Raw genomic sequence first — 25,266 nt, 5'->3', positions numbered from 1 at the left:
AGCATTTCTTTATGGGAGGAGCTGAAAAGCTGCTGACTTTCTTCCTGTGACTCTGCAACATGCTGGGGAGCTTAGAGGGCAAACTTGCCTGGCTGCTAAGAGATAGTCAACACAGCACTTTTGCATGGAGGATGGCTGCAGCACAATAGCAGCACATTGCAAAGAAATTGCAAGTACCTTGATGTGGAAGTGCAGGAAGGGACTTTCTGCTCTAGACCTTCTGTGCTGCTAGGAGCAAAGAGCATATTTGTATATGTGTGTATACATAAGACTCTTGACATATTATTTATCACAGTGACAAACTAAAATCTTGTTGTCTGCCAACTTACTGCAGAGGATCTGGCTACATTCTTGGCTATGCTAATCAGTTAGGCACAGAAACAGTGGTCTTCCTGCCTACATGAATGGGCAGGATTAGCTGTTGTGATGGCTGCTTTGGCTTTCTAGCCACTTTGCTGCTTTGGGCTTCGGAGCAGAAGACATACATGCCATCATCAACAGCCTACATGACTTTTGACTCAAAGTGCCCATAGCAGGCCTGAATGTGGAAAAAGGTAGAGGACAAAGGAATTAATTAACCAGTTAGCAACTTAGCAACAGCCAGGTATGGAACATACATGATTTAGTACAATGAAATAGGCCTGTAAAGGATCATAAGCCCCTACAGCTAGACAGCAGGTATTATACTTCTGCAAATATATTACATATAAACTGGCATATATATAGTACATACAAACCTTCAAGAGCCGCTGTCTCATAGGACGAGCCCCACATTATGGACACTGAACAACATAAATGACCTTCCAGTCCACACAAAAGAAGTCTAAGAAATGATGGCACTCTGTTTTTGGAAGGGAAGAAAGATCATTGGATAGTATTACACTATTTTGAGTGGGGAGTTTCAGAGGTTTATGACTGAGTTGACTGGCTCTCTTCCTTGGTAAGTCACTGGAAACTGAGATTCCTTTAAAACTTTCTGTTTGTAGCTGACTGATATTCAGCCTGGCACCCTTCCATTCCAAAATGACAGAAACAGAGAAAAGCAACACTTACATGCAGAAAGCGCCTGGAAAAAAGTGGCCGTTACGTTGCTGGTAGAGTGAGAATAACCAATTGTATGAGTTTACATGAGTAATACATTTAGGAACTGTAATCAATTTAGAAGTCTGTTTTACAAGCAGTAGGTCATAGCCCTTGGGAGGCTATCCCAAAGAAAAGTTCTAGCAATGTGTGGCAAAGACATTTCTATGGCGTAAAGGAAAAATCTTGTTCTTCTGATCCTACCATCAGACAAGTAACCAGTCAGTCCTTTAAAATACTGAAATAAGAGGTAGTAAGCAGAGGTTTACAAATGGATTTATTTACTCTTATTTTTCATACTTCAGCTAGTAAGGCATCAATCAAAACTTCTGAGAACTGATAGTATGTAAAGGACAATTTATTTATCTTATTCCCAAAGGATATTTTGGGAAGGTGAGAAGAAGTCAACCTCAACATGAGAGACATTAAGATGTATAGGCTAATTTACATACAAAAATGTGAATTTGCAAGTATATTTTAAAAAAATCAATAAAACATCTAGACATATTAATGAAAAAATCTTCAGTTGTGGTAGTTAAAATAAATATGACTAGAATTAGCAAGCATTTTATCCTTTTTGTACAATATTGCACAGTTATAGAAGATATATTTTAACTAGTTTCATTTTGTGAAATATTTGATGTTTGCTTCTGTTACAAGTAGTTTACCAAATCTGAGTAACATAATTCTTTTACAGTATCTTAATGCAAATACTCTTAAGAAAGAGAGGAATACCATATCTTCAGAGAATCATACAGAAAAGTAATCATAACGATAATCTGAAATACAGAATGAACACGTTTAGTGGAAATACTATATATGAACTTAACAAATACATTTATCATGCTGAAAAGGCAGAGGTTCTCAACACTTTCTTCACTTCTGTCTTTACCAGCACTGTTGTGCCACAGGCCTTGGGAAAAAAATATCCAGGTTGATGCAAACACAAACACACTGTCAGTGAAGGAAGAGTTGGTATGCGAATTATTACAGGAGCTTGACCCCTAGAAATCAATAAGCCCTGATGTTACCCACCCAAGGGTGTTAAGAGAGCTGGCTGACGTCGTTGCAAGGCCATTCTCCATAATCTTTGAGAAGTTGTGGAGATCAGGGGATGTCCCAGAAGACTGGAAGAAGGCTAATGTCACCCCCATCTACAAGAAGGGCTTGAAGGAGGATCCAGGAAATTATAGGCCAATCAGTCTTACTTCAGTCCCTGGGAAAGTTATGGAACAAATCCTCCTGGGGGCTATCACAAGTCAAATGAAGCATGGGATTGGGAAAAGCCAGCATGGATTCACCAAGGGCAAATCGAGTTTGACAAACCTGATTGCCTTCTACAACAAAGTAGCCTGTTTGGTTGGTGAGCTGTGAGCAGTAGACATTCTCTACCTGGATTTCTCCAAGGCTTTCAGTATGGTTCCACACTGCCTCCTCCTGAGAAACTGTTGTGTTATGATCTACACAGTGGTCTGTATGGTGGGTGGGGAACTGGCTGACAGGCCATACCCAGAGGGTGGTGGTAAATAGCTCCTTTTCAAACTGGCAACCTTTTGACAGGAAAAGTGGGATCCCCCAGGGATCGATATTGGGCCCAATGCTGTTTAATATCTTCACAAGTCAACTGGATGATGGAATCAAGCGTACCCTGATGACACCAAACTGAGTGGGGAAGTGGACACTTCAGAAGGGAGAGCCACCCTGCAGGAAGACCTAAGAGAGGGCTAACAAGAACCTTATGGAGTTCAACAAGGACAAGTGTAAGGTCTTACACCTGGGAAAACATAATCCAGGACTGCAGCACAGGCTGGGATCTACCCGGCTGGGGAGCAGCTCTGTGGAAAGGGACTGGGGGGTCCTGGTGGACAACAAGTTCCATATGAGTGAACAGTGTGCTGCTGCGGCAAAGCAAGCCAACAGGATGCTGGGCTGCATCAACAAGGGCTTCACCAGCAGAGGTAAAGAAGCCATTATCCCATTATAGTCAGCACTTGTGAGGTCATAACTGGAACACTGTGTTCTGTTTTGGTCTCCGCTAGGCAAAAAAAGATGTGGACAAGCTGGAGAGGGTCCAGAGAAGGACCGCAAAGATGATCAAAGGATGGGGAAGCCTGACACATGAGGAAAGGCTGAGAAAATTGGGTTAGTTCAGCCTTAGAAAAGAAGGCTTAGGGGAGACATTATCACCATGTTCCAGTATTTAAAGGGTGGCTACAAAGAAGATGGAGACTCCCTTTTTTCAAGGAGTCGCATGGAAAAGACGAGGGGTAATGGGTACGAGTTACTCCTGGGGAGATTCCAATTGACACAAGAGGAAAACTTTTCACAATGAGAACATTCAGCCATTGGAATAGTCTCCCCAGGGATGTGGTGAATTCCCCAACACTGGACAATTTTAAGATTTGGCTGGGCAGGGTGCTGGGCCATCTTGTCTAGACCGTGCTTTTGCCGAGAAAGGTTGGGCCAGGTGATTCTTGAGGTCCCCTCCAACCTGGTATTGTATGATTCTGTGACTCCATGATTCTATGCCAGTGAAGTCTCTGTCTTAGTGGATGACCTTCTAAATTCATCACTCATTTCCGTTTTCAGAACCGGGGGATTAAAGGTCTTGCCTACCAATATATTCCGCCATTTGAGCTATTCCATCATGATCAGTACTCAGGCCACTATATTAGTAATTTGTGACTTAGAAAAAAGTGGCTGTTGATTGAAGAGTGTTTCATTTTAGTTCAGAGGTTAACACTCCTCCCATCTCCCAGATGTGTGCAACATAGTGTCAAGTGCATCAAAGTAATGCCTAGAAGTGCCTGACAAAACTAGAATCTCCAAGGCAAGAACAGCAAAGGGAAGACTGATCACAGCAACTTTTCCAGGAGAAACTATGGCGTGGGGTCAGTCACATTTTCCCAAGGAATAACAGGAAACGTGTTTCCTTTCCCAAGGAAGAAGGCAAAATGGGGAAAAAAGAACTATACAGACTCATCAGCAAGCACAAGTATTTGAACAGACCTAGTGAGCTATGTTGTCCCTAAATATGAAGAAATTCTCTGGTAAGTTTCTGTCAATAACGAGTCTTTTATAAAGTGTCTCTCTCCCTTTCCAGTGTTGTTGAATCACTCATGTTGCTGGCGACAGTCCTTGTAGAAGATTCTGCCCCACTGTCAGATCAGACACTGAGTTATAAATTACATTTTCCTTCTGCACATAAGTAGTATAAGGTTCCACTTCCATTGTGTCGTCCTAGAAAACAAAACCAAAAACTGTAAATGCAACGATTAGTTTAGTTTGGCAAGAGCCTGCAAGCCTTTGATCTGGACTGAAGAATGTAACTGGAAAATAGTGCTCCCATATTTATTCCTCTTGTATTTAAGAACGAAACTCTATTGCTATTTCTACGAAAGAACATGTATTGCTGTTTCTGTGAAATATTTTTAGGGTAAAGCTGAGGTATTGGTTCACCTGCCTCCTTTTCCTCCCCTTCTACCTCACTTTTTTTGGCCTGAAAAAAATTGTATTAGGGTCTCGAGTACTGCGTTCAGTTTTGGGCCCCTCGCTACAAGAGGGACATTGAGGTGTTGGAGCGTGTCCAGAGAAGGGCTACAAAGCTGGTGAGGGGCCTGGAGGACAAACCTTATGAGGAACGACTGAGGGAGCTGGGGTTGTTTAGCCTGGAGAAGAGGAGGCTGAGGGGAGACCTTATCACCCTCTACAACTACCTGAAAGGAGGTTGTAGAGAGATGGGGACTGACCTCTTCTCCCTGGTGACAAGTGATAGGACGAGGGGAAACGGGTTCAAGTTACGTCAGGGGAGGTTTAGATTAGATATTAGGAGACATTTTTTCACTGAAAGGGTTATTAAACATTGGAATAGGCTGCCCAGGGAGGTGGTGGATTCACCATCTCTGGAGGTGTTTAAAAAAAGGGTAGATGGGGCACTGAGGGACACGGTTTAGAAGTGGCTCTTGTCAGGGTAGGCTAAAGGTTGGACTCGATGATCTTAAAGGTCCCTTCCAACCTCAACAATTCTATGATTCTATGATTCTATGATTCCAATTCTCTAGAAAGAGCAAATAACATGCTAGAGTCTTGACCAAGATTGATCCCTCCATTAGTCTACAATTTCAGTCTACAGACAAACTAATGAAAGTTGCCTGATGTGACAGCAAGAACACTGGTTATTAACCCATTATTTTACAATAATGCAACTGCATCTGTCAGCAACAACTGTGAGGTAGGGCAGGAGGAATAGTAACTATAATGGACTAAGTCTTTTCAGAAATCAAAACTGAAGCACCTTTTTAAATTGATGATAGAACTTGAGCCTAGGGTCTACTCTAGGTGCACAGATAGTCACAATATAGATGTAACAAATCTTGCCTGCATAGAAATCCTGTTTATATTTAGTAGCAGAGAACAGAGACACAGAGCTGATGAGTGAATTGCTCGGCTACACAGGAAGCTTGTAACAGCATAGGGAATTCAAGAATACCTCCCAGCTTGCAGGTCAGCACTGCTTACATTGTTTTATAAAATGTTTTGTCTTGAGTATGGTTGGTCCTTGATTGTGGATTAACCATACAAGATAAAGAGTGGCTTTCAAAACTTGCACATTATCATTCTGGACATCAAGAGGAATATTCTTTTTTCTCCTGTGTCTGTTAATTTTGTTATTTAATCCTCTTCTTTACTAATAGCTTTATTAATATTCCCTAACCCCTGACAATGCAGTATCCTTCCTGAGTATTGTTTGTACAGCAGTTGTGGTCAGTCTATCTGTTTTCAGCAGGGAGATGTGGTGGGACTCACTACTTGCTAAGATAAGGGGTGGCAGTTGCTGAGCCTTTGCTGTTGGAACATGCCTCTAATGTTTGCTCCAAGTCAAAATTATGGTGATGATAGGCTTTCTTTTGTCCTGAGATACAGCTAAGAGTAAATATATAAGACATAAGCACCTGCTGAAAGCAGAGTGTAAAAATCTAATAGTTTCCCTTTACTGACTATGTTTTCAGGGCTACCAAAAGATCCCTGATTTGGTGATGGTCTAATTTGTGTAATTCTCCTTACCTGTGGGGAATGTGTAGGAGCAGTCTCAGGAGGTTTGGTTTTGTGGCACAGTCTGTAGAAAAGAAAACAAGTATTAAAGCTAATTCCTTTCTTAATACTAGGTTTGGCTGGATCACAGCCTGGTTTCTTTGATCACAATCTTATGAAGCATTTCTTTCTTTTTTGTCATGAAGAGTAAAGCCAAAAAGCCTTCTCATATCTCTTTCTCCTTGACTTTTGATCCTTGTGTAGTTGTGGTTTCAGTTGGGATAGAGTTAACTTTCCCTTCCTTTGGGATGGGAAATAGTGTCGATAGCACACTAGTGGTTTTGGTTGCTGCTAAGCAGTCAAGGCCTTTTCTGCTCCTCATACCACCCACCAGTGAGTAGGCTGGGAGTGCACAAGAAATTGGGAGGGAATACAGCTGGGAGAGCTGACCCCAACTGACCAAAGGGCTATTCCATGCCATGTGATGTCATACTCAGTATATAAAGTTGGAGGTAGAAGAAGGAAGGGGGGATGTTCAGAGTGACGGTGTTTGTCTTCCCAAGTAACCATTACGCATGATGGAGCCCTGCTTTCCTGGTCATGGTTGAACACCTGCCTGCTGATGGGAAGCAGGGAATGAATTCCTTGGTTTGCTTTGCTTGTGTGTGTAGCTTTTGCTCTACCTATTAAACTGTCTTCATCTCAACCCATGAGTTTTTTCTCACTTTTAATCTTCTGATTCTCTCCCCCCTCCCAACTAGGGGAGCGAGCGAGTGGCTGTGTGGTCCTAGTTGCCAGCTGGGGTTAAACCATGGCAATCCTGAAATTATGGCACCCTGACTTTCTTTAGAGTTCTTTCCCCTGTTTGTGGGAGCTTAAGTACAAAGTGGAAGCAGAAGATTGAAATCAAAGTTCTCTGGAAGGATGTACAATTTGCGGTTAGTGAAATTATATTGAACCAATTCTTAACCTTGAGGTAGAAGGTTTGGGAGAAAATCAGTTTTGGAACAGGGGAAAGAGGAAACATAGCTGAGGTTTTCAGTACAGGTGCTAATTGAGCCTTTCTCTGCAGAAATGATTTCTGTAGTTTTTTATTGGAACTGCTTTTTTTCTCCCCAGATAGTCCTAGTGGGGCTAGAGTCCAGCTTCACGCAGGGAGCTTTTTCATAAATACAGTTACAATCTGCTGTTCCCTCTGTTGATATGGCAGGATAGCACTGGTCAGTCCTCTGGCACTTGATGGAACTTACTAGGCAGCAGAACCAACCCCCCGATCTAAACAAGAGAGACATTGACAAACTGTCACCCGATCTGAAGAACAGCTTTACTCTCCCAGTTTCCTATTAAAAAGAAGAGCTCCCCTTTAGCATAGCAGGCAATGCAATGAGGAACCTCTGCCAGCTTCTGCCCATTTATATTTTACTCAGGTGCATTATTCAGTGAAGATGTGAGCAACGCACAGTGTCTGCAGTATAGAATTATTTGATGTAGTTAATTCAGTTATTCATAGCAGCACAGACTGTCAAACTCATATGGTTTCAAGACACAAATGCTACTTAAAGATTTCTTCCAGTAGCAGACAATCTTTTCTTAACACTCTATCATACGTACCTGTCACGGTGGAGCTTAAAGTAGTAAAAGACAGCCATGAAGGTGATAATGCTCAGGAAGCAAAGAATGATGTAGACGTATCGGGTAAAGATGGTGGACTCTAAACACAAAGAGTTAGTCTTAGTTATGTCTTCTTTGTTATTTCAGTATAAGATTAAAGCTGCTTTAGTACGTACACACATTTTAATTCATGCTTGTAAAATAAATAAAATCCACTTCAGCAGAAGGGAAAGTCAGTAATGAAACTTGTCTGAGAAACACAAATGGAATCTGCGTCAGAGACAAAAGCAGATCCCACAAATCCCACAGTGGACACTCATGGTATTTTTTCACTAAGTCATACCTGAGATCCTCTCAAGAACTCAGCATATCTCAGTACTGCAACTTATGTGTAGTTCTCAAAAGCAAGAAAAAAAGCAAAAATGAGAAACCAAATGTCATACAGTCAGACATTCACAACTCAGAATTAAGTCATTTATTTGTTTTTGCTGGCCATGCAAGAGTTGGTTCTCTTTGTCTCTCTTACTGTGATCTGAGCAAGAGACTTTACATTTGCATCCAAAAAAATTTTGCTGATATTCTGCTTCCAAGTGATTATTTTAACACTAAGATCATGAGTGCTTTGTTTCTGGTTCCAACATCTCCATTACCAAAACAATACTACCGCACTTATGTATATCTGTCCTAAGAAAGAAAGCATTAGGAAATAGTGTCTAGAACACAAACAAGCTGGTCATGTTTATGGGCAAAGGCAGTTGGGGATTGTACTCTGTCTATATGGGACTTCACTGAAGATTTCTGTAGCTTTTACAGATTTTCCTTCCTAGAAGGAACAAGAATGTGCACAGGATTTTGAATGCCGAATGCACAGGGGGAAGCTTACTTGTGGGATGACAGGCTATGGACTTGCTCCAGTTCCCAGCCAGGTGGGACACAATGCAGGTTGTCCCATTGGTGCTGTATGCTGTGAACTTGCTGAGAACAGTCACTGTCCCGTCGTCATGGCCTTCTTCCTTGGGGGTGGAGTTGTTCTCTAGGACCCACGAGATCTGAGCAGCCGGTTTCCCTGCCGCTGCCTTGCACACGGGGTTCCCTTGATCATCACAGTAGAGGGTCAGCCTCGGGGGGACTGCAAAGCATCAGGAGGAGGAGATACATGGAATGAGTTTGCTGCAGCTGGGGTAGGATGTTCTTGTTTTCTACCCAAAATGAACAGAGTGAAAAGAGGAGAATAAGGTAGGAGGTGCAATCCCGTTACAGTGACATGGGCCCAAGTCACAAGAGACAGAGATCGTGCCTCTTTTTTCCTTTTGGACAACTCTCCCCCATTCAGGTGGCTTACCACAGCCATGGAGGAGGTTTCCCTGGACATTGCGGTAGGCAATTATCCCAAATGCAGGACTGAATTAGACTTTTGACCTAAGCAGCCATTGTACACATTTTTTAAAATGTATTTGAATGGCAGCATAAGAGGAAATGGGTCCATTCTTACTGTCTGGAAAAGAACATCCCCTGTTCAGTACAATATCTCAGCACTTGGAAATGTCAGTCTCGCATGCTTTAGTTCTCTTAAATTAGTGTATTTAGAATTGATTCCACAGGATGACTGTATGCATATGCAGAATTCTCTGTTGGTATATTGGATATTGCTTCACACCTGCCATTTCTAACTAGGCAGTGGAGAAGGGGGCGGGACAAGGAAGAGAAGTTTTGGGAAATAAGGAGAAGGGAGACATGGAGCTGCTATCAATGAAATGCATGAAGTTTATCCCAGGAAGAAACCTCCACTTCTTACTGCGCGCTTCCCCTGGTGCATCCCCATGCATGTCCCTTTGTATGTCCAGGCCCAGCCACGGTCCTTTGGAGAACTGTAAAATAAGGAAGGAGTCCCTTACCCAGCACAGTCAGGTAGTATGACGTGTGGAAATTCCCTTCTGCTACTACTACTTCGCAGGTGTAACTTCCCTCATGGGCTCTTCCCACTTGCTGTATCTCAAGGGTAGGATCCTGATCTGGTCTGAATTTCCAGTTGATGCTCTCACTGCAGTTTGTTCTGTCTGTCTTGTTCTGGTCAGCCCTGTATCCCAGGCTGCAGGGGCCTCCAGCCTTGGGGTTTATTTTCCATGTTGCCATAGTCATATTTGGTTTGGGAGAGCAGATGAGCACAGAGCTGTTACCTACTGTCACTGACACTCTCTTGTGCCCTGAAGGAGAGAAAGAAGGAGAGGGATATTTGAGAAGGATCCCAGGGAAGTCACTCACAGCCTTGGAGTTCTGGTCTGTGCTTCACAGAGAAATACCTGCACTGTTGCATGCCAGGGTAAGGGTTAGGGTCCGCTGTGGACAAAGGCCTTGTCCATACCTCTCAGGCATAAACACAACATAAGTAACAACGGCAGAGCTTCGTGTAGGGGGAAAAGATTTTGCCTCAGGGGTGTCATTTCATTTCCTGAATATTTGTGAACATATTCATTCACACTATGAATGTACACAATGCGTACATATGCATTCACACTGTGACTGTACTTTTTTTACTGAAGAGGTACCAATAGTACATGAATGTAGGTCCTGCCTATCTTTGCGCCAGGCATGCAGTTATGAAAGTGTAAAATATGCCCATATCCCTGTGTCTCTTGCTGGTGAGGCTAAGGTTGCAGAAACACCTTTTTCAGTTGATGAATCAACTGTGTTGACTCCCTAATAGTGAGTATGTCTTGTTCTTGATTCTGTTTTGCATTTGCTTGGAAACATGTTCTGTTTCTTTCTATGACACTGACTCTTCTTTTGGGTTTTAAGAGATGACTCTTGCTTGGAGTTAGGCACGATATGTCCTTTCTATCTTTTCGTGATCCTTGAACTATGTACTTGAAGCTAGATGTCTGTATGGAAAAGCTTGGACCTAGTCCTCTTGTCCTTTTCGGAAGTTATCACATTGGCCAGTGAAGGGTGGAGAGCCAGACCACTATTATGGCTTCTCTGTGTTCTGGGTTTGCCCCTCTACTCTGCTCTGGTGAGACCCCACCTGGTGTACTGTGTCTAGCTCTGGAGTCCTCAGCACAAGAAGGACACGGAGCTGTTGGAATGGGTCCAGTGGAGGGCCATGAAGATGATGAGAGGGCTGGAGCACCTATGCTATGAGGACAGGCTGAGAGAATTGGGGTTGTTCAGCCTGGAGAAGAGAAGGCTCCGAGGAGACCTTACAGCGGCCTTCCAGTACCTAAAGGAGGCCTACAGGAAGGATGGGGAGGGGCTCTTTATTAGGGAGTGTTGTGATAGGACACGGGGTAATGGCCTCAAACTGAAGGAGGGCAGATTTAGATTCGATATCAGGAAAACATTCTTCACTATAAGGGTAGTGAGGCACTGGAACAGGTTGCCAAGGGAAGCTGTCAATGCCCCATCCCTGGAGGTGTTCAAGGCCAGGCTGGATGAGGCTTTAAGCAGCCTGGTCTAGTGGGAGGTGTCGCTGCCCATGGCAGAGGGCTTGGAACTAGGTGATCTTTAAGATCCCTTCCAACCCAAACCATTCTGTGATTCTGTGAAGACAAGGCACACTCTGAGGATTGCCTCTAATATATTTTTTTTAATTTTTTTTTTCCTTATGGGCCCCTGAATTTCTCCTTAGCCAAGAAACTAATTTGCCCAGGCTTTCTTCTTCCACAAGCTTTCAGGACTGATTCTTTTTTGCATGTATTGAACATGAGTCACTCTTCCTCTCTTTGTATTGACCAGATTTGGGCCCCTCATCTGCCCATTTCTTCATCTGACACATCCAAGGGGTGAAGTTTCTAACCCCAAGATTCGTTTCACTATTTCCTTGACCATTGAAGCCTCTCAACATGGTGCCACCTTTGGGACAGTTGGTTCTTTTGCTTCGTTTCAACTAGTCATATTGGGACCTTTTCATTAATGAAGTATTCTCTGGTGGGCTTTGTTCGCAGTGAAGGCACATGTGGGCAAGCAGTCAGAGATGCAACAAAGGTTACCTGTTACTGTTCTTCAAGATGAGTTGCTTATTATGTGCATTAGTGTTGCTTACACTTACATACACAACCCACCCTCCTTTGTGAGACACTTTTGAGGCTGAGAGAAAACAAGAGTCTGAGGCACAGGTTGTAAACCAGTGGGAAGTATAGGTGAGGGAATGGGACTTTTGTGTCCTTTGGGACCTGCTGAAATTAAAAGCAAACAACCCCAAAAATCCACAATGCATGTATGTGTATAAATGACCACCTGTTACAGATAAATAACCTTTCTTTTTCCAAATCTCCTAGGTGCAACAATTAGTGAGTTAATAGGAATAATACCCATAGCTGCAGTCCAAACCAGCCTCCATTTACCACCTCAGTCATTTTCTCTTTTAATAGATGACCATTAAACTGTAAACTATTGAACTGCCCCTTCCCTGGAGGTGTTCAAAGCCAGGTTGGATGGGGCTTTAGGAAACCTGGTGTAGTGGAAAGTGACCCTGCCTGGGGCAGGGGGGCTGGAACTAGATGATCTTTAAGGTCTCTTCCAACTCTAACCTTTCTATGATTCTATGAAACCAGGGACTGTAAACCACTGATGTTTGAGTGCTCTGTGTCTCTGGTAGAACCCCAAGTTGCTCTTTCCTTGGGCTGAGTAATGGTTTTAGCCATACTCTGAGAGCTGTGTGTGAGGAGAAAATCAGAGCACTACTTTCACACCATGCATTAATCTGGAAGGACAACAAAAGTTAACCAACCTGATTTGTACTGACAAATGAATGTTTCACAAATCATTCCAAAAATGTTAAACCCCTCCCCAAACCTTTCAAGCAGATATACTAAAGAGGCAATTGGAAGTTCAGCTGGAATATGCAAAGAATTAAAAGACCTAAGTTTTGTGTGATTAATCAAACCTCTGTCAAAGTCTCCCTCTGAGGTACCAGACCTGACTTTGTTGTCTTTCTCTATCCTCTATGCAGAGCTGGAATTCTATTGTCTCTGCTGGCTGGCACCATATGAAGCCCAGTTCCTGAACATTCACAACACTATGAGAAATGGTCTTAATGAGCATCAACTTCAAATTATTAGTCAAATCATTACTATTATTCTCTTTGAGAAAACTACAGTTAGTTTTACCTTAATAATATTGTCTGAAATCTCATTATCTTCTGGAATCTAGGTGAATGAACCATTCCAGCTCAACTGCTTTTCCTTCTGTTTAACTGTTTTCTTGGGAAATGATTTCTGACTTACAAAATGAATACTGTTGCCTGCATTTTCACCACTTAAAGATTCCTTTAGAGGTTTTTGTCTTTTTGTTTTGAGGATTAATTATCCTTTGGGTGAAGACATTTCCAAACCTAGACCTAGCTCCTGCAGATTGATAGAAGGTGGAGCTGCAATATTGCCTCACACTGTCTACACTGTACAGTGCTGTAATGTGTTAGTTACTCCAGCTGTATTAACATGGAAGTCAGAGTCTAATTTTGAGAAGTCTGGGGTTTTTTTCTGGTAGAAGAGGAAAATTAGGTAAGGATAGTATTTCACTGAAGCCATCCTCTTCCCATTTTTATTAAATAAGGGAAATAATGGTTAGCTTCCTGCTGCTCAGTATTGCAAGGATTCATTGATTAATGTTTCCAAGCATGGCTGAAGAAGAAAAGTGCTATCTATTCACAGCATTTTCTGAGACACAAATTACCCACGAACTCTTCAAATGCTTGTTTCCTTACTTCAATTGTCAACAGTCTTCTGGGATACATTATTACACTGGAAGTGTTTTTAAATGACAAGTTTTTTCTGCTTAATGGCATTTCCAGCTAATGTGACGTGTGTGTTTTGAGCTCAGATGATTTTACCAGGAGAGGAACTGAAAGAAGCCTTTTGTCTCATGACGTTTCTGGATGTGAGTTCTATGAATATCTCTGAAAATTGGAGAACAAAGTGTTTCCTCTCCCAGGTTAATACTGCCAAGAGCCTCAGAGCTCCGAGTCATGTCATCAGTATGGCTGACCTCATCTGAAAATGACTAAGCAACCCTAAGCATTCAAAGAGCCTGTGTGTTGGGGCTGGGGTTTCTGTGGATAACGCTTGCAAAGATTGTGCAGGAATGACAATGTTGTGCATATTTAAGTGCATGCACTTTAATTTACATATTAAAGCAGTATCATTTTACTTGTCTTTCAACTCTGCATCTCCTAAGCAGCCTGTTGCAATGTACACATTCCACAACCTAACAGCTTGTGTGCTTCAAGATAATGAACAAAGAGGGAGTGAAAGTGGTGCTTTCTGCTGTGCCTTTCTGTCATATTCTCCCCTGAATGAATCGGGTACCATTCACTTTAAATGATAAGCCACATCAGTCAGATTAAAATCTGCTGAATCATGTTTAAGTACAATGTTAGGTTTACAAAACATTTGTAGAGGGATTCTTTACTCTGAGGGTGGTGAGACACTGGAACAGGTTGCCCAGAGAAGTTGCTGAGGCCCCATCCCTGGAAGTGTTCAAGGCGAGGCTGGATGGGGCTTTGAGCAACCTGGTCTAGTGGAAAGTGTCCCTGCCTGGGGCACGGGGGTTGGAACTAGATGATCTTCCAACACAAACTATTCTGTGATTCTGTGAATTTATGAATTCCCCAGTATCTTGTTATGAGTTTAGAAGGCTTTTAGCAAGGCAAGAGCTTTTCCCCAAACAGTAGATTAATTGGTAAAAAATCTTCTCGTTTATCCTACTCTTACATACAGTTTCCTACTGTTGTGAAGAGGCCTTATAAACATAATAAAGTTAAACTGCTTTCACTTTATTGTCCTCTTTATTGTCTCTAGAGCACAGGTAAGTGGCATCAGTGAAAATATGAATTCCGTACTTCTTCCTTGCTTTGCTTCTGTTCTCAGGCATGCTGCTGGAAACGTGATCTTTAAACTTCTTTTACAGAAGAATGTGTGTGCCAAAAATCCTGAAAGGTTTGGTTAATTTGTATTTGGGAAATTACTTTGAATGCCTCCTCTTAAGGTGGAAAAGGGAATATGTTTTTAGCTCTGTAGAACAGATATATATTATTAGGAAGAGATTTTATCCTGTGTTATGACCCTGTTAGCCTGTTATTCTCCCAAGACTGTCTAAAACTCTGATTGTCTATCTTTGTGTGGAAGACAGAGAAAGTAACAAAATGGTAAGGGAGCAAGGCATAACTGCAGAGCCTGTGCCTATTTTGATCCTCTTCCAGTTCAATGTGGCGTGGAAGCATGTTGTGATAGCAGAGTGCTCTGGATACCGGCTCGACTGAGTCCCAAAACCAGCGTAGCCAGGCTGATAGTTCTGCTGGGCATTTGCTCATTAGCCCTGCTTGTCAGCCATATGCATGATTATAGTGCTTCCTTTTCTATAGATGGTCATTCACATTATCACATGGTGCAGAAATCTTCCAGCGTGCTTTCTATTCTCCCAAGAAAGTATACGCAAAGAGAGAGCTCTGCTTCGTTTTACCACAGAGCATAGTACCAAGTTCAGATAATGTGAGGTTTTGAACTGTGTGAGCTAAAATCTTGTCACTCACAAGAAAAATAGGTCTGGGCCTGGGTAATACTCGATAAGAAGCTTCCAAACCATAAAGAATAGTGTCAGCCATTTTGATAACTGTTTCTAATGAAAAAAGGATTCGCCCTTCTGTCTATTTCAAGCTAAAATATAGCCTAATGAGATGTCAAGACTTGCTGGTTTGTAGCACAGAGTTAGCTTTATTTAAAAACAGTCCAAAATGTATATTCTCAGGGTTTGATCTGTAAAGAACTATGCAACCCACCAGCACAAAGGCAGTTCTTTAAATAGAAATTATGCACATCCCTGTCCTGTGCCTCCTGGTCAGCCATAGCATTTCCTTTAATTTGGAGATGTTGATAGGACCTCATCTTGGGCTAAAGTTGGACATGCCCTGCTTTCTTTTTCGAGTGAGCATACCAAAAGCCATCTAGTCTCTAAAAATATGTTTTATTAGAACAGAAACCGATATGCTAGATAGTGATAGCTCTTTAGGGAACACATAATTGCTAGCTATACTAATGTAAAAAAAACCTGCCTGAAAATAAATCTCCCCTGCTCTCTGCCGCTACACAACGGGGTCTTTCCCCCAGTCGTCTCTTCTGCTCCACTAGCTTCTGTTGACTTGTCAGTCTGCACAGATTCCGCATGATCTCTTCTGAGCTCCTTTTTTTGTTGCTACTTGTGGATCTGCTCCAATCAAACCCTTTGCCAGGGTCTCCCCATCTGCTTTCTCTGCCCTCCTTATGCTGCCCGCCCCAGCCTGCACTCTTGGGTATGTACTCAGCAGCTCTGAGGGAGGACACAACCTCCCCTTCTCTCTGGGAATTTCTCTAAACCTAAAGGGCATGTGTCTGCTCTGCAGGAGAACTAAACAAACAAAAGTATTCCAGTCTGTTAAGGAGGAAAGTTTCAGTGCTGCAAGTGTTTTAATTCAGACCTGTCATTGCACCACAGTTTTCTGGAATTGTGCTTTCATACTGTAAAATGGCTAAAAGTCAGTTGGTAAAGTTTCCTCTGCGATAGCTGGTTGGTTTATGACCAGTGCCTTGGGGCATATATGTCATACACGTCAGCATTTATCTATTCAAATGAAGGCTCGGAAACAAGCTAGTGTGTTGCACTGCTACTTCTCTCAAGGTGAAATCCCATGTTATAGCTGAGATGAACTGACTGCTTGCTGCACCTGAAGAGGGGATAATCAGTGCAGCAAAGGCCTCGCCACAAGTTTGCAGAGAACAAGAAATGTGGTGTGAGCTATCAAGCTCATCTCAGTGCAGTGATAACCAAAGGACGATAATTAAATGTCAGTCCTGTTAACTATTTCATTGCACTCGAGAGATGAAATGAAGGATAGTATACCTACACATTTATTGTAAAGAACTTCTCATTTTCAGTCTTATTCTTCACAAATGAGTGGACTCTGGAAAATGGCAATCATTTTTTCTGTTAGCCAGAAGGAGCAGAGTTCAGGAGCCCAGGCATACGTGCTGTCTGTCACACTGATGTAGAAAATAGGCAAGTCAGGTTCCGGGAGTCCTGTACAGCTCCAGGCTGAACCAGCCTTTTTTGGTTGTGGATGCAAATCCATCATGAGCAGGTTTCACCTCAGAGACTCATCTGACAGCTGGGGTGGGTAGCAGGCTTTTAGACTGAGGTCCTCCAATTTGACTCCAGCCTCTGAAGTTCATCTAATTATGACACCAATAATATTATGCCCTCTCCTTGTCCTCATTGTCTCTCCTTGACTGTTGAAGAAGATTTCAAGCCATGTCTGAGGAGGTTCTCAAACTCTATTCCAGCACATTGAGTGCACATTCCAATGCACTGACAGATTCCACTTTTATGTTTGGAAATGGACATATCCTTTCTCAGGAAAAAACAAACTCAGTTGAGGAGTTCGCATTTGTGTTTCATAAATGTGCAGGATACTTTTGTCATTACTTTAATTGAAAAAGATTGGGGGAAAGATTTTGCTCTGTTTTTTTCAACATGGTTTATGTAGTGTCTTTGACATTTCTTGTGGATAACTAGTTGCACCTGTTCCTTTGCAGTGTCACTTATTTAGTCATTTCTCCTGTTTCTCAGAATCTGTCTCACAGTAAAAGGAGAAAGAAAGATTTGAAAAACAGGATAACTTGATTGTGAAGCCACTGAAATTTTTAGGGGAATCACTGCAAAATAAGAAACAGCTAAGCAGCTTGAAAGTGCTTTTGATTGCTTTCAAATAGGAAAGATTTCCAGCCTGTTACTCTTTATAGCAGGTTTTAACCCACAGTAGTATTTTTTCTTGCCCCCAAAATGACTCAAGTTCCATGACACCTTCAGAAATTTAGTTGTTAAAGAGCTTTTCGCACTTTACTTATTGTGTCTCTATTTCTTACAGTAACAATCTACCACAGCGTTTTGGGGCGTCTCCCCCACCCTCCACACTTCCACTGCAGATAGTGACATATTAAACTGAGAGGTATAATGAACTGAAACACTGATCATGCCACAAGCAAATGACTAACTGTATCTTGGAATGAATATATTATATGAGTCATAGCAAGTCATAATCAAAAAGGCAATACAGGACGCTTGGAAGAGGCCGGATACACCAGGCTGAGCTCTGCGTCTGTTTTCCTCTTCTACTGCCACAGAGTGCCTGTGACACTTGGCAAGGCTTGTCTGGAATGAAGTGAAAGACAAACAAATAGAAGTGCTTTGTACTAGGGTAGGGATTGCTGAAGTACTGACAGAGTTTTATATATGGCAGCTTTGTGACTCCGAAGCTGTAGCCACAACAGCACAGGATGGGGTGTAGGCTGAAAACCAGCCCCGTGTGTAGGGTGAGTAGTAAGTAGTTACTCTAATTTTCGTGATGGAAATACATGAACTAGCTGGCCTGAGCTCACATGGCTCTGCTTTTAGAAGCTGCAATCACAGCTTTTTCAGCGTGGACATATCTTTGAAAGGACATAATGAGAGACTTATACCTTTATTGTTAGTTTCCCATTCACACTCTTTTATCCATAATCATCATTATTCCTTAAAAATATCTCCCATTCCCATTTCATTCTATTTAGGCTTTTTTTTCTATTCTCAAAAATTCCATTCTTCCTCATACTTAAATTCTTCTTTTGTTCTCCTTTTAACACATTTCTCTTCTGCCACCATTACTGTCACTTGCAGTATGCATCTCTTTCCTGATGCTGTCTCATACAAGCTGAAATAGCAACCTTAAAACACAGCCAGAAAAATACACTTTGTCAATGTAAACTCCGTTTTTCCAGTATAAAGTGTCTGCAGCATGGCTGGATTTTTTTCAGATGGCAAACTTTAATATTAGGAAGTGACTTTATATGTTGCAGAGAGGTGAGCACACTGACAAAACTTAATAATGAACTTAAGGTTTCAGTCTTCCCATTCAAGGTGGAATATATCTTTGCAGTTGCCAGTTCCTATTTTTTAATTTTTATATGACCTTTTCACTCTCTTTAGCTTTCTCCAGGATCCTTTCAAGCAGTCATTCAAGACAGCTGATTTTGAAGGCAAAGGAGAGATGTTAAAGCTCACCTAGTTAGAGATGCAGTTTGATACAGCGTCCTCTTGAAAATCATAAATTAAGCTGAAGAATAGAGGGAAAAGTGGAGGGAAACATGATGGACAAAAAACTGGATTAAAGAAGGAAAGCAAAAGTCAGCGTTAAAAGGAGTTGTCAGGTTGAAGGTAGCTTGCTAATAGTGTTTCTCAGCAGATGATTTTATGGTAATTTTGTTTAACAGTTTTACTAATGGCATTGGCATTTGTATCAGGAGTGTGTGAGGAAATTTGTTGAAAGCAGGAAGAATAAAGTATTTTTAATATAAAGTATGGCAATGTCACACAAAAAGAATCAGGTGACCTTGATGAATTGAATGGTAGATGTGTGCTGAAATTCAGCATCCTAAAATGTAATAACAGTAAAAACAGGCAGAACAACAAATTTAAGCTGGAAATTAGAATAGAGAATCTTGCCTCAATCAGGATTAAAATCAGCCTTTCAAGAAGGTGGGTGCTTCTTTTGGCGCTCAGATTGTTTATGAAAAATGTTTCATGATACAATGACTGCAAAAAAAGGCAATTTGATGCAGTGATGCAGGGGTCTTTCTGAAGCTGTGTTTCTACCCTCACATAAATGGGCTATGTCTCAATATAAACATGACTTTGTAGAAAAAAGGATGGGTACAATTCTTTAATGAAGGAATTGGTGTTTAAATTGTATGTTTAGAGCCATCGAGCTTGTCGAACAAACACTGTTGGCCAAATCCTCAACTGATAATAAATCATCACTGAACTTCACAAGCTGTCACATATTACATCAGTCTGGCTGTAAACTTTAAACTTGGTATAGCAACTTCTGTGTGCAAAGTAAGCAGATCTTGATCCTTGCAGAATGCGAGCTGGAATGGATGAGGAGAAAAGGGATTTGCACGGGATGCCAAAGTGCCTTAGGTAGTGTTTCTTTCAGAGTAGCACTGTGACACCATGTGTTAAAAAGTGCAAAGGCTCCCCACTTCTCAGTATAGAAAAAGAGATACAGAATGTTTTATACTCTGTTCTGCACACTGAACTTGGACTTTACTCTCTTCCCCATGATAAGAAGAATAAAATAACTTGTACTGTTTATTTATGCTTAAGTGGCATTTTCTTGCTATTCTGAACAAAAACTGATCAGTGACTCCAAACAGTAGGTTGTATGCCCTCTTTTTATACTTTGCAGAGACCACATAAGGGGTCGTTGTGAAAACGTGCTTATGCCCTCACTTCTATGTCATCAAAATCTCAGTCATACCCTGTTTAGTGCTTAGCTTTAGCATAGTACTTCCTAGCATTTTCGTGCTCAATGCAACGATAAGGCAGCATAAGAAGATTCCCTGCACTTTTTTTTTAATGAATGATTGTACCTCTAAATACAAAATATATCAACTATGAGTTTTAAGTAGCAGGTACTTCTGCAAGTGCATTCCCAGTTAAGGGAAATCAGCTTTGTAGTCATGGAGTATATGGTCAGCATGGAAGACAACTCCGTTGTTTCCATGGTTTTGACACTAGACATGTTCAGACACTGCATTTGGACCACAGCAAAGTAAAGCATTAATGTCACAAGGACATGCTTTGAAAATTGTTCTAGGGCAATTTGGGTGCCTTCTGAGAAAATTTTTGCTTAATTTAATAGTACAGAATTCTGTTTTAAGCATGTAGGTAAGAAAAACAGGCTGTTTGGATTAGGCTTTTTTGAGGTAAAAGAAGTCAGAATGATTCCAGCACATAGACCCAAAGGAACAGCAAAGAAATAGTGAAATGGAGACAAATGTAAGTTTACTAGAATATTTTTTTAGGCTGTGATTCTTTGTATCTGGAGCAAGATTCCACGGTAATCTAGAATAGGAGGGAGACCGGATCACTGAAACACACTAGGACAGAGAAAGTAAGAAGGCAATAACTTTTCACTAGTACGCTAGTGAAAGAGAATTTACAAGTTATATTAAGGAAAGAAACTCAATGAAAGCAGCAGCATTTAAGAAAGTTATGTATGCCGGTAAACTTGAACTCTAGCCAGGTTGCTCTGTAAATCTACTCCATTTTATTCACCTCATACACTCTAATTCCACATCTTTAATGCAATGCCCCTGCTTTCAGTTTTTCACCATTGACAGAACTGAACCAACCATGGAGAATCACATCTCATCACTGACAATGGATTTCTTGCAGCTTCCTCTGAAGCACTCGGTCCTATCTCTTGTCACAGGATACAACTGCAGATGCAGGATTTACACAGTCCAACATTGCAAATGTTAATCCAATAAAAAGGATTTGTTGCATGAACCTCTCATGGCAGATCTTGCCTTCCCTTGTCCCCTCTCCTTTGGAGTAAGTACACAACCACTTGAGGTGTCCTGTCTGCTTAGTTAAAATAAAGAAGTCTTCAAAGTGTTACTAGAAAAGATTTTAATTTTGCATCTTTTCCACTGCTGCTTCTATGGGGATTGTCGCAGAAGGATTGCTAATACAGATCTCACACCAGCAGCTTCCATAGCATGTTATCCAATTCTGCTTGTGGGCAGATCTAGTTTTGACAATCATGACGTGATGTCAGCCTTGCTTCTGAACTGGCCCTTCTGCTGTTATAAAAACTAACCAAACCACACACAACAACACGCTAAGGAAATGTTAAGGAAAATGCTAATGCAGATAAAGCCTGGTTACACACAACAGGTTTTGCATGACCTTATTTCATTCAGGGTAGCTTGCTGTAGTCTTCAGCAGCAGGGACATAGTTCCTTCTGAGCTTCATATGACACTAAAATTCTCTGGATGTAATAGACACATTGGGTCACCTTGACATATTCAGCATGTGAACTCTGAAGAAAAAAACCTTGTCATTACATCTTGCTCAGAACAGCCACCCTAATATTGAAGGAAACAAGTTTAAGAGCAGTGTTAGCTAAAAATGTCCCATCAAATGTGACCTGCTTTTTATTTGGGGGAGGGAGGGGAAGGTTCAAGCATGAAATTACATTTTAACTAATCAGCTTTTTCTGTGTTCTTTGAAGGGGAATATCATTGATTCACCAAGACACCAAGAAGTTAAAATCCAATTACCTTTTGGGTGAAAAAAATAGCTTTTTGGCATTGGATTTTTTTTAATATTTCCAGAAAAGTCCTTTTTTAAAAAGAATTTTTGCCAGTAGGATTCCACTTTGTCTCCCCTCTTTTCTTCAATGTTTTCTGACATGTCCATGCTTCTTTACTTTTTGAGCAGCTGTATTCAAAGTGTAGACTGTCTCTGATGCCACCAGAATCTGTCTGTATGACCCTGAGCAGGTTCATCAATATTCTTCGGAGATAGTTCTTTACTAGAGAATAAGGACAGGTTTTTTACCTCCAGCGTGCCTGTTGTGAGGTTACCGATGCAAAGTTTAATAAGGCTTGTGAAGTATTTCAGTTTTTTCCAATGGGTAGCACTGAGGTAACCATTTTAGATCCCTCATTTAAGCAGCCAAAACACATTATAGACGGGTGTTTCCTCGCTGCCGGCAATGACTGCATCCATTTTGCTTTAAAATATCACCAGAGGCTGTTTTTATTTTCTGGCCAAGTAGAACAGAGTAACACCTGTCCATGCAGTTTAGTTCAACCTCTCCATAATAGGAATGGACGCAGGCACGTTACATATTATTCGGAGATGTCCCTAGTTTAATTTGGATCTCACAGACCTATCTGCCTTCTCCCTCTATACATAGACAGTTTAGGTTTCTGGAACCGCTGCTTAAATCCCTAGTTCCATTACCAAGTCCACAGACTGCTATGTGGTCCCTGGAAGAGCACAGGCTCTAGAAATGCAAATGAACAGTATGTGAGAGACATTAACTGCCGTAGCTAGACTATATTAAAACCAAGTCAACTACACTAAAAGAGGGGGTTAGAAAGGCTTAGGAGTGCCTCTGTCTTTGGCACAAGAGCCTTTCCCGCTTTCGATACTTGATACGTGGCCATTAGCCTCAGAACAAAATTCCAGAAACTGCTCCCTTCTGTCAGCGCATCAGTGATCTTCCACCACTCCTCAGAAAGATGCAAGAGATCCCTGCCCTATTTCAGAGTATCTGTAGCCTCTCTTCAGCAGAAACAACATGGGCAAAAGCTTCAAGTTCACAAACACTTTCATGGCCCTATTTTAACATGTCACATGGGTCAGTTTTCAGATGGTGTGGATTCAGAGGTCTGAGTAAAAAGGCTATCTGTGACAAACAGTACGTTCCCAGCTAAGGGTCACAGAATAATTGCTTACATGGAAGTCACAGGGATAATGCCTGGCAGCCTTGTGACCACTGAGGAAAAAAGGAGCAGGAGCGGATATTGGGGAAGCACGTTTTAGTTGTGCTCGATAACTTTTAGCAATTACAGAAAGTCACAGCCTGATGAATAGCTTTTATGGAAAGAAAATACCTGTGCACATTTCCCTTTCTTCCATCCCGATGGCTGATTGGTTTCCGTTGGACTCACCTACTGTTCTCGTGACCTTGGTGATGGTGAGCAGCACAAAAACACACACAGTCTTTCCAGCAGTCTTCATGTCGGCTCCTGCTTTCACAGCTCAGGCAGCTCCGTCACTCCATCCATCCCGCCGCCAACCTAGCTGTGGTCATGGGGAGTATTTCTTGCTCGCCAGTGCGTCCTCAACAGCCAATATCAACCAGTGTTTTCTCTCCCCCTTTCCCACTGCTCTCCTCTAACTGTGCGTGCTCCCGATCGAGTGGCTCCTCAAAGCTGGAGAGGTTCCTCCTTCTGACTTTTCAGAGCACTAGGCTTCCTGTGCCGAGCCTAGGCAAATGCTGAGGAAACAGACTGAACAACTCTGCCTTCCGTTCATTGGCTCTCCTCAAGAGGCTGATGCGTGGAGATAAACCCTGCAGCAGACCTCAGAGGGGGTAAAAGCAGAGGAGATTATTCAAGGCTGAGTTTAATATCAAAACGGAAAACAGTCTTGGGAAGCTACAGAGAAACTTATTCTTCATATTTGTCACTACTACTACTGCTGCTGCTACTACTGCTACTTCTCTGTCACTTCTTTGACACTGCCTCCAAGAACATTCCTCCTTATGTCTCCCTCAAAAAAATTAGCAGTCTCTTCCCTATAAGTGACATTTTAAATGATTTCTCCCTTCAGTAGCTACTTAGCTACTGGCAGTATAGTTCTCATCTTGAACACCATGGCTTTCTAGACCATGGGGGGAATAATTGAGTTTTGAAGGGAAAGAAAAGCCTATTTTATATACTTTTCAGCAGAAATAATACAGAATTGAAGCTGGCCCACATCTTTCCCTGAAAAACTGTTTGGATTTTTCAGAATGCTCTTGTGTGGTTTTTTTTTTTAAATAATATTGTACTTGTTTCCCCACTGCCTCACTGATCTACTAATTTTAGATTCAGAGTTTCTTTTCCTTTTTTTAGCCACAGCACTTTCCCAGCACAGTTCTGTGGGCTAGCAGTAGAGAAAGGGCTGTTGAAAGCTACAAGTCAGAATAATTACCACTGAGGACAGCGACATAAGAGGTAAAGACAGAAAACATATCAAAGTCGGCAGGAAATTGAACGGCTCAGGAGCTAGGACTGCACACCGTGTTTGAACATCAGTAAGCTGTACTGATGACTGTAGTCTGATGTTCTGGTAATTTTGTTTGATCAGACTGGTGTTCAAAAATGGTCTGCATTGATGTTCACTGGAACAGAAAAGTGTGAATTAAGGTCCTATGTAAATAAGTAAAAAAAGACTGATAATGTTCATGTAAAGAAAATCAGATCTTGGTCCCACAATCATCTTATTGACTACAGTTTTGTGTGGGAGGGCGTTCTGTATATTTTTCCCCACTATATGTTTTAAATTCAATTTAACATTTTGACACTCCTCCACAGTGTTCTAAGGTTTTCGATATGCTATTCACAGTAACACTCTGGCTTATTTTTGGAGTATTTGCTGTTAGTAATGCTTGTGAACAGATATCATAGCTATGTTTTAGACAAGGGCATGGAGAGGAAGAAGAGGTTTTTATGTAAGTAGAGATTCAGATGCAAGGCTGGAGAGAGAAGCCGGCAACATGCAAGCAGTATGAGGCCTCAAAGGCAAAAGAAATGGTGCTCAAAGGCAAAGGCAAGAGGAAACTAAGACAGTGTAAATGTGCAGACATGTGGCATATTGCATAGATGATTGCTGCATGAATGTGAAAAATTGAAAAGATACAATGGGATAGAGGAGATTTTGGAAGACAGCAAACTGTCATCTAAGTAAGAAGAGTCCTACTTTGAGTTGCCACAATGAAAGGTCTCTGCCGTTCCTACAGGAATTCATTTGGAACCAGAAGTTAGACAGCTTTTGGTAGGCAAATATTATTTAAGCTGTCATTAAGACACTTTGGGAGCAACTTTGTTGTTAAAGCCTAAGTTTATAGGTACAAGTGAGGGGCTCATATGAGGAGGTGTGGTGGGTTGATTTTGGCTGGTTGCCAGGTGCTCACC

General features: G+C 41.6%; 1 protein-coding gene across 2 annotated transcripts; it reads right to left on the bottom strand.

Moving 5' to 3' along the window:
* Positions 1-1,331: 1,331 nt before the first annotated feature.
* Positions 1,332-23,567, bottom strand: LOC141737840 (cell surface glycoprotein CD200 receptor 1-A-like). Of its 2 annotated transcripts, none has more exons than XM_074572829.1 (6): positions 23,200-23,511; positions 9,618-9,926; positions 8,606-8,851; positions 7,723-7,822; positions 6,145-6,196; positions 1,332-4,320 (listed from the first exon to the last, which is right to left on the bottom strand). In XM_074572829.1, exons 1-6 carry the CDS (start codon positions 23,324-23,326, stop codon positions 4,198-4,200), a joined length of 957 nt encoding a protein of 318 aa, XP_074428930.1. In that variant the 5' UTR covers positions 23,327-23,511; the 3' UTR covers positions 1,332-4,197. The 2 variants fall into 2 exon arrangements, with proteins under 2 accessions (XP_074428930.1, XP_074428931.1); XM_074572830.1 differs by having other exon boundaries at positions 1,341-4,320; positions 23,257-23,567.
* Positions 23,568-25,266: the final 1,699 nt, after the last annotated feature.

Source organism: Larus michahellis, chromosome 1, assembly GCF_964199755.1.
Source record: "Larus michahellis chromosome 1, bLarMic1.1, whole genome shotgun sequence".
NCBI lineage: Eukaryota > Metazoa > Chordata > Aves > Charadriiformes > Laridae > Larus > Larus michahellis.
This window is presented reverse-complemented; position numbering and strand designations above follow the sequence as displayed.

Coding starts and splice junctions, on each gene's coding strand:
- LOC141737840 (XM_074572829.1), bottom strand. CDS start 23,326: ATGAAGACTGCTGGAAAGACTGTGTGTGTTTTTGTGCTGCTCACCATC. Junction 9,927..23,199: donor AGAAAGGGAAATGTGCACAG/GTATTTTCTTTC, acceptor TCTCTCCTTCAG/GGCACAAGAGAGTGTCAGTG. Junction 8,852..9,617: donor ATACTACCTGACTGTGCTGG/GTAAGGGACTCC, acceptor GATGCTTTGCAG/TCCCCCCGAGGCTGACCCTC.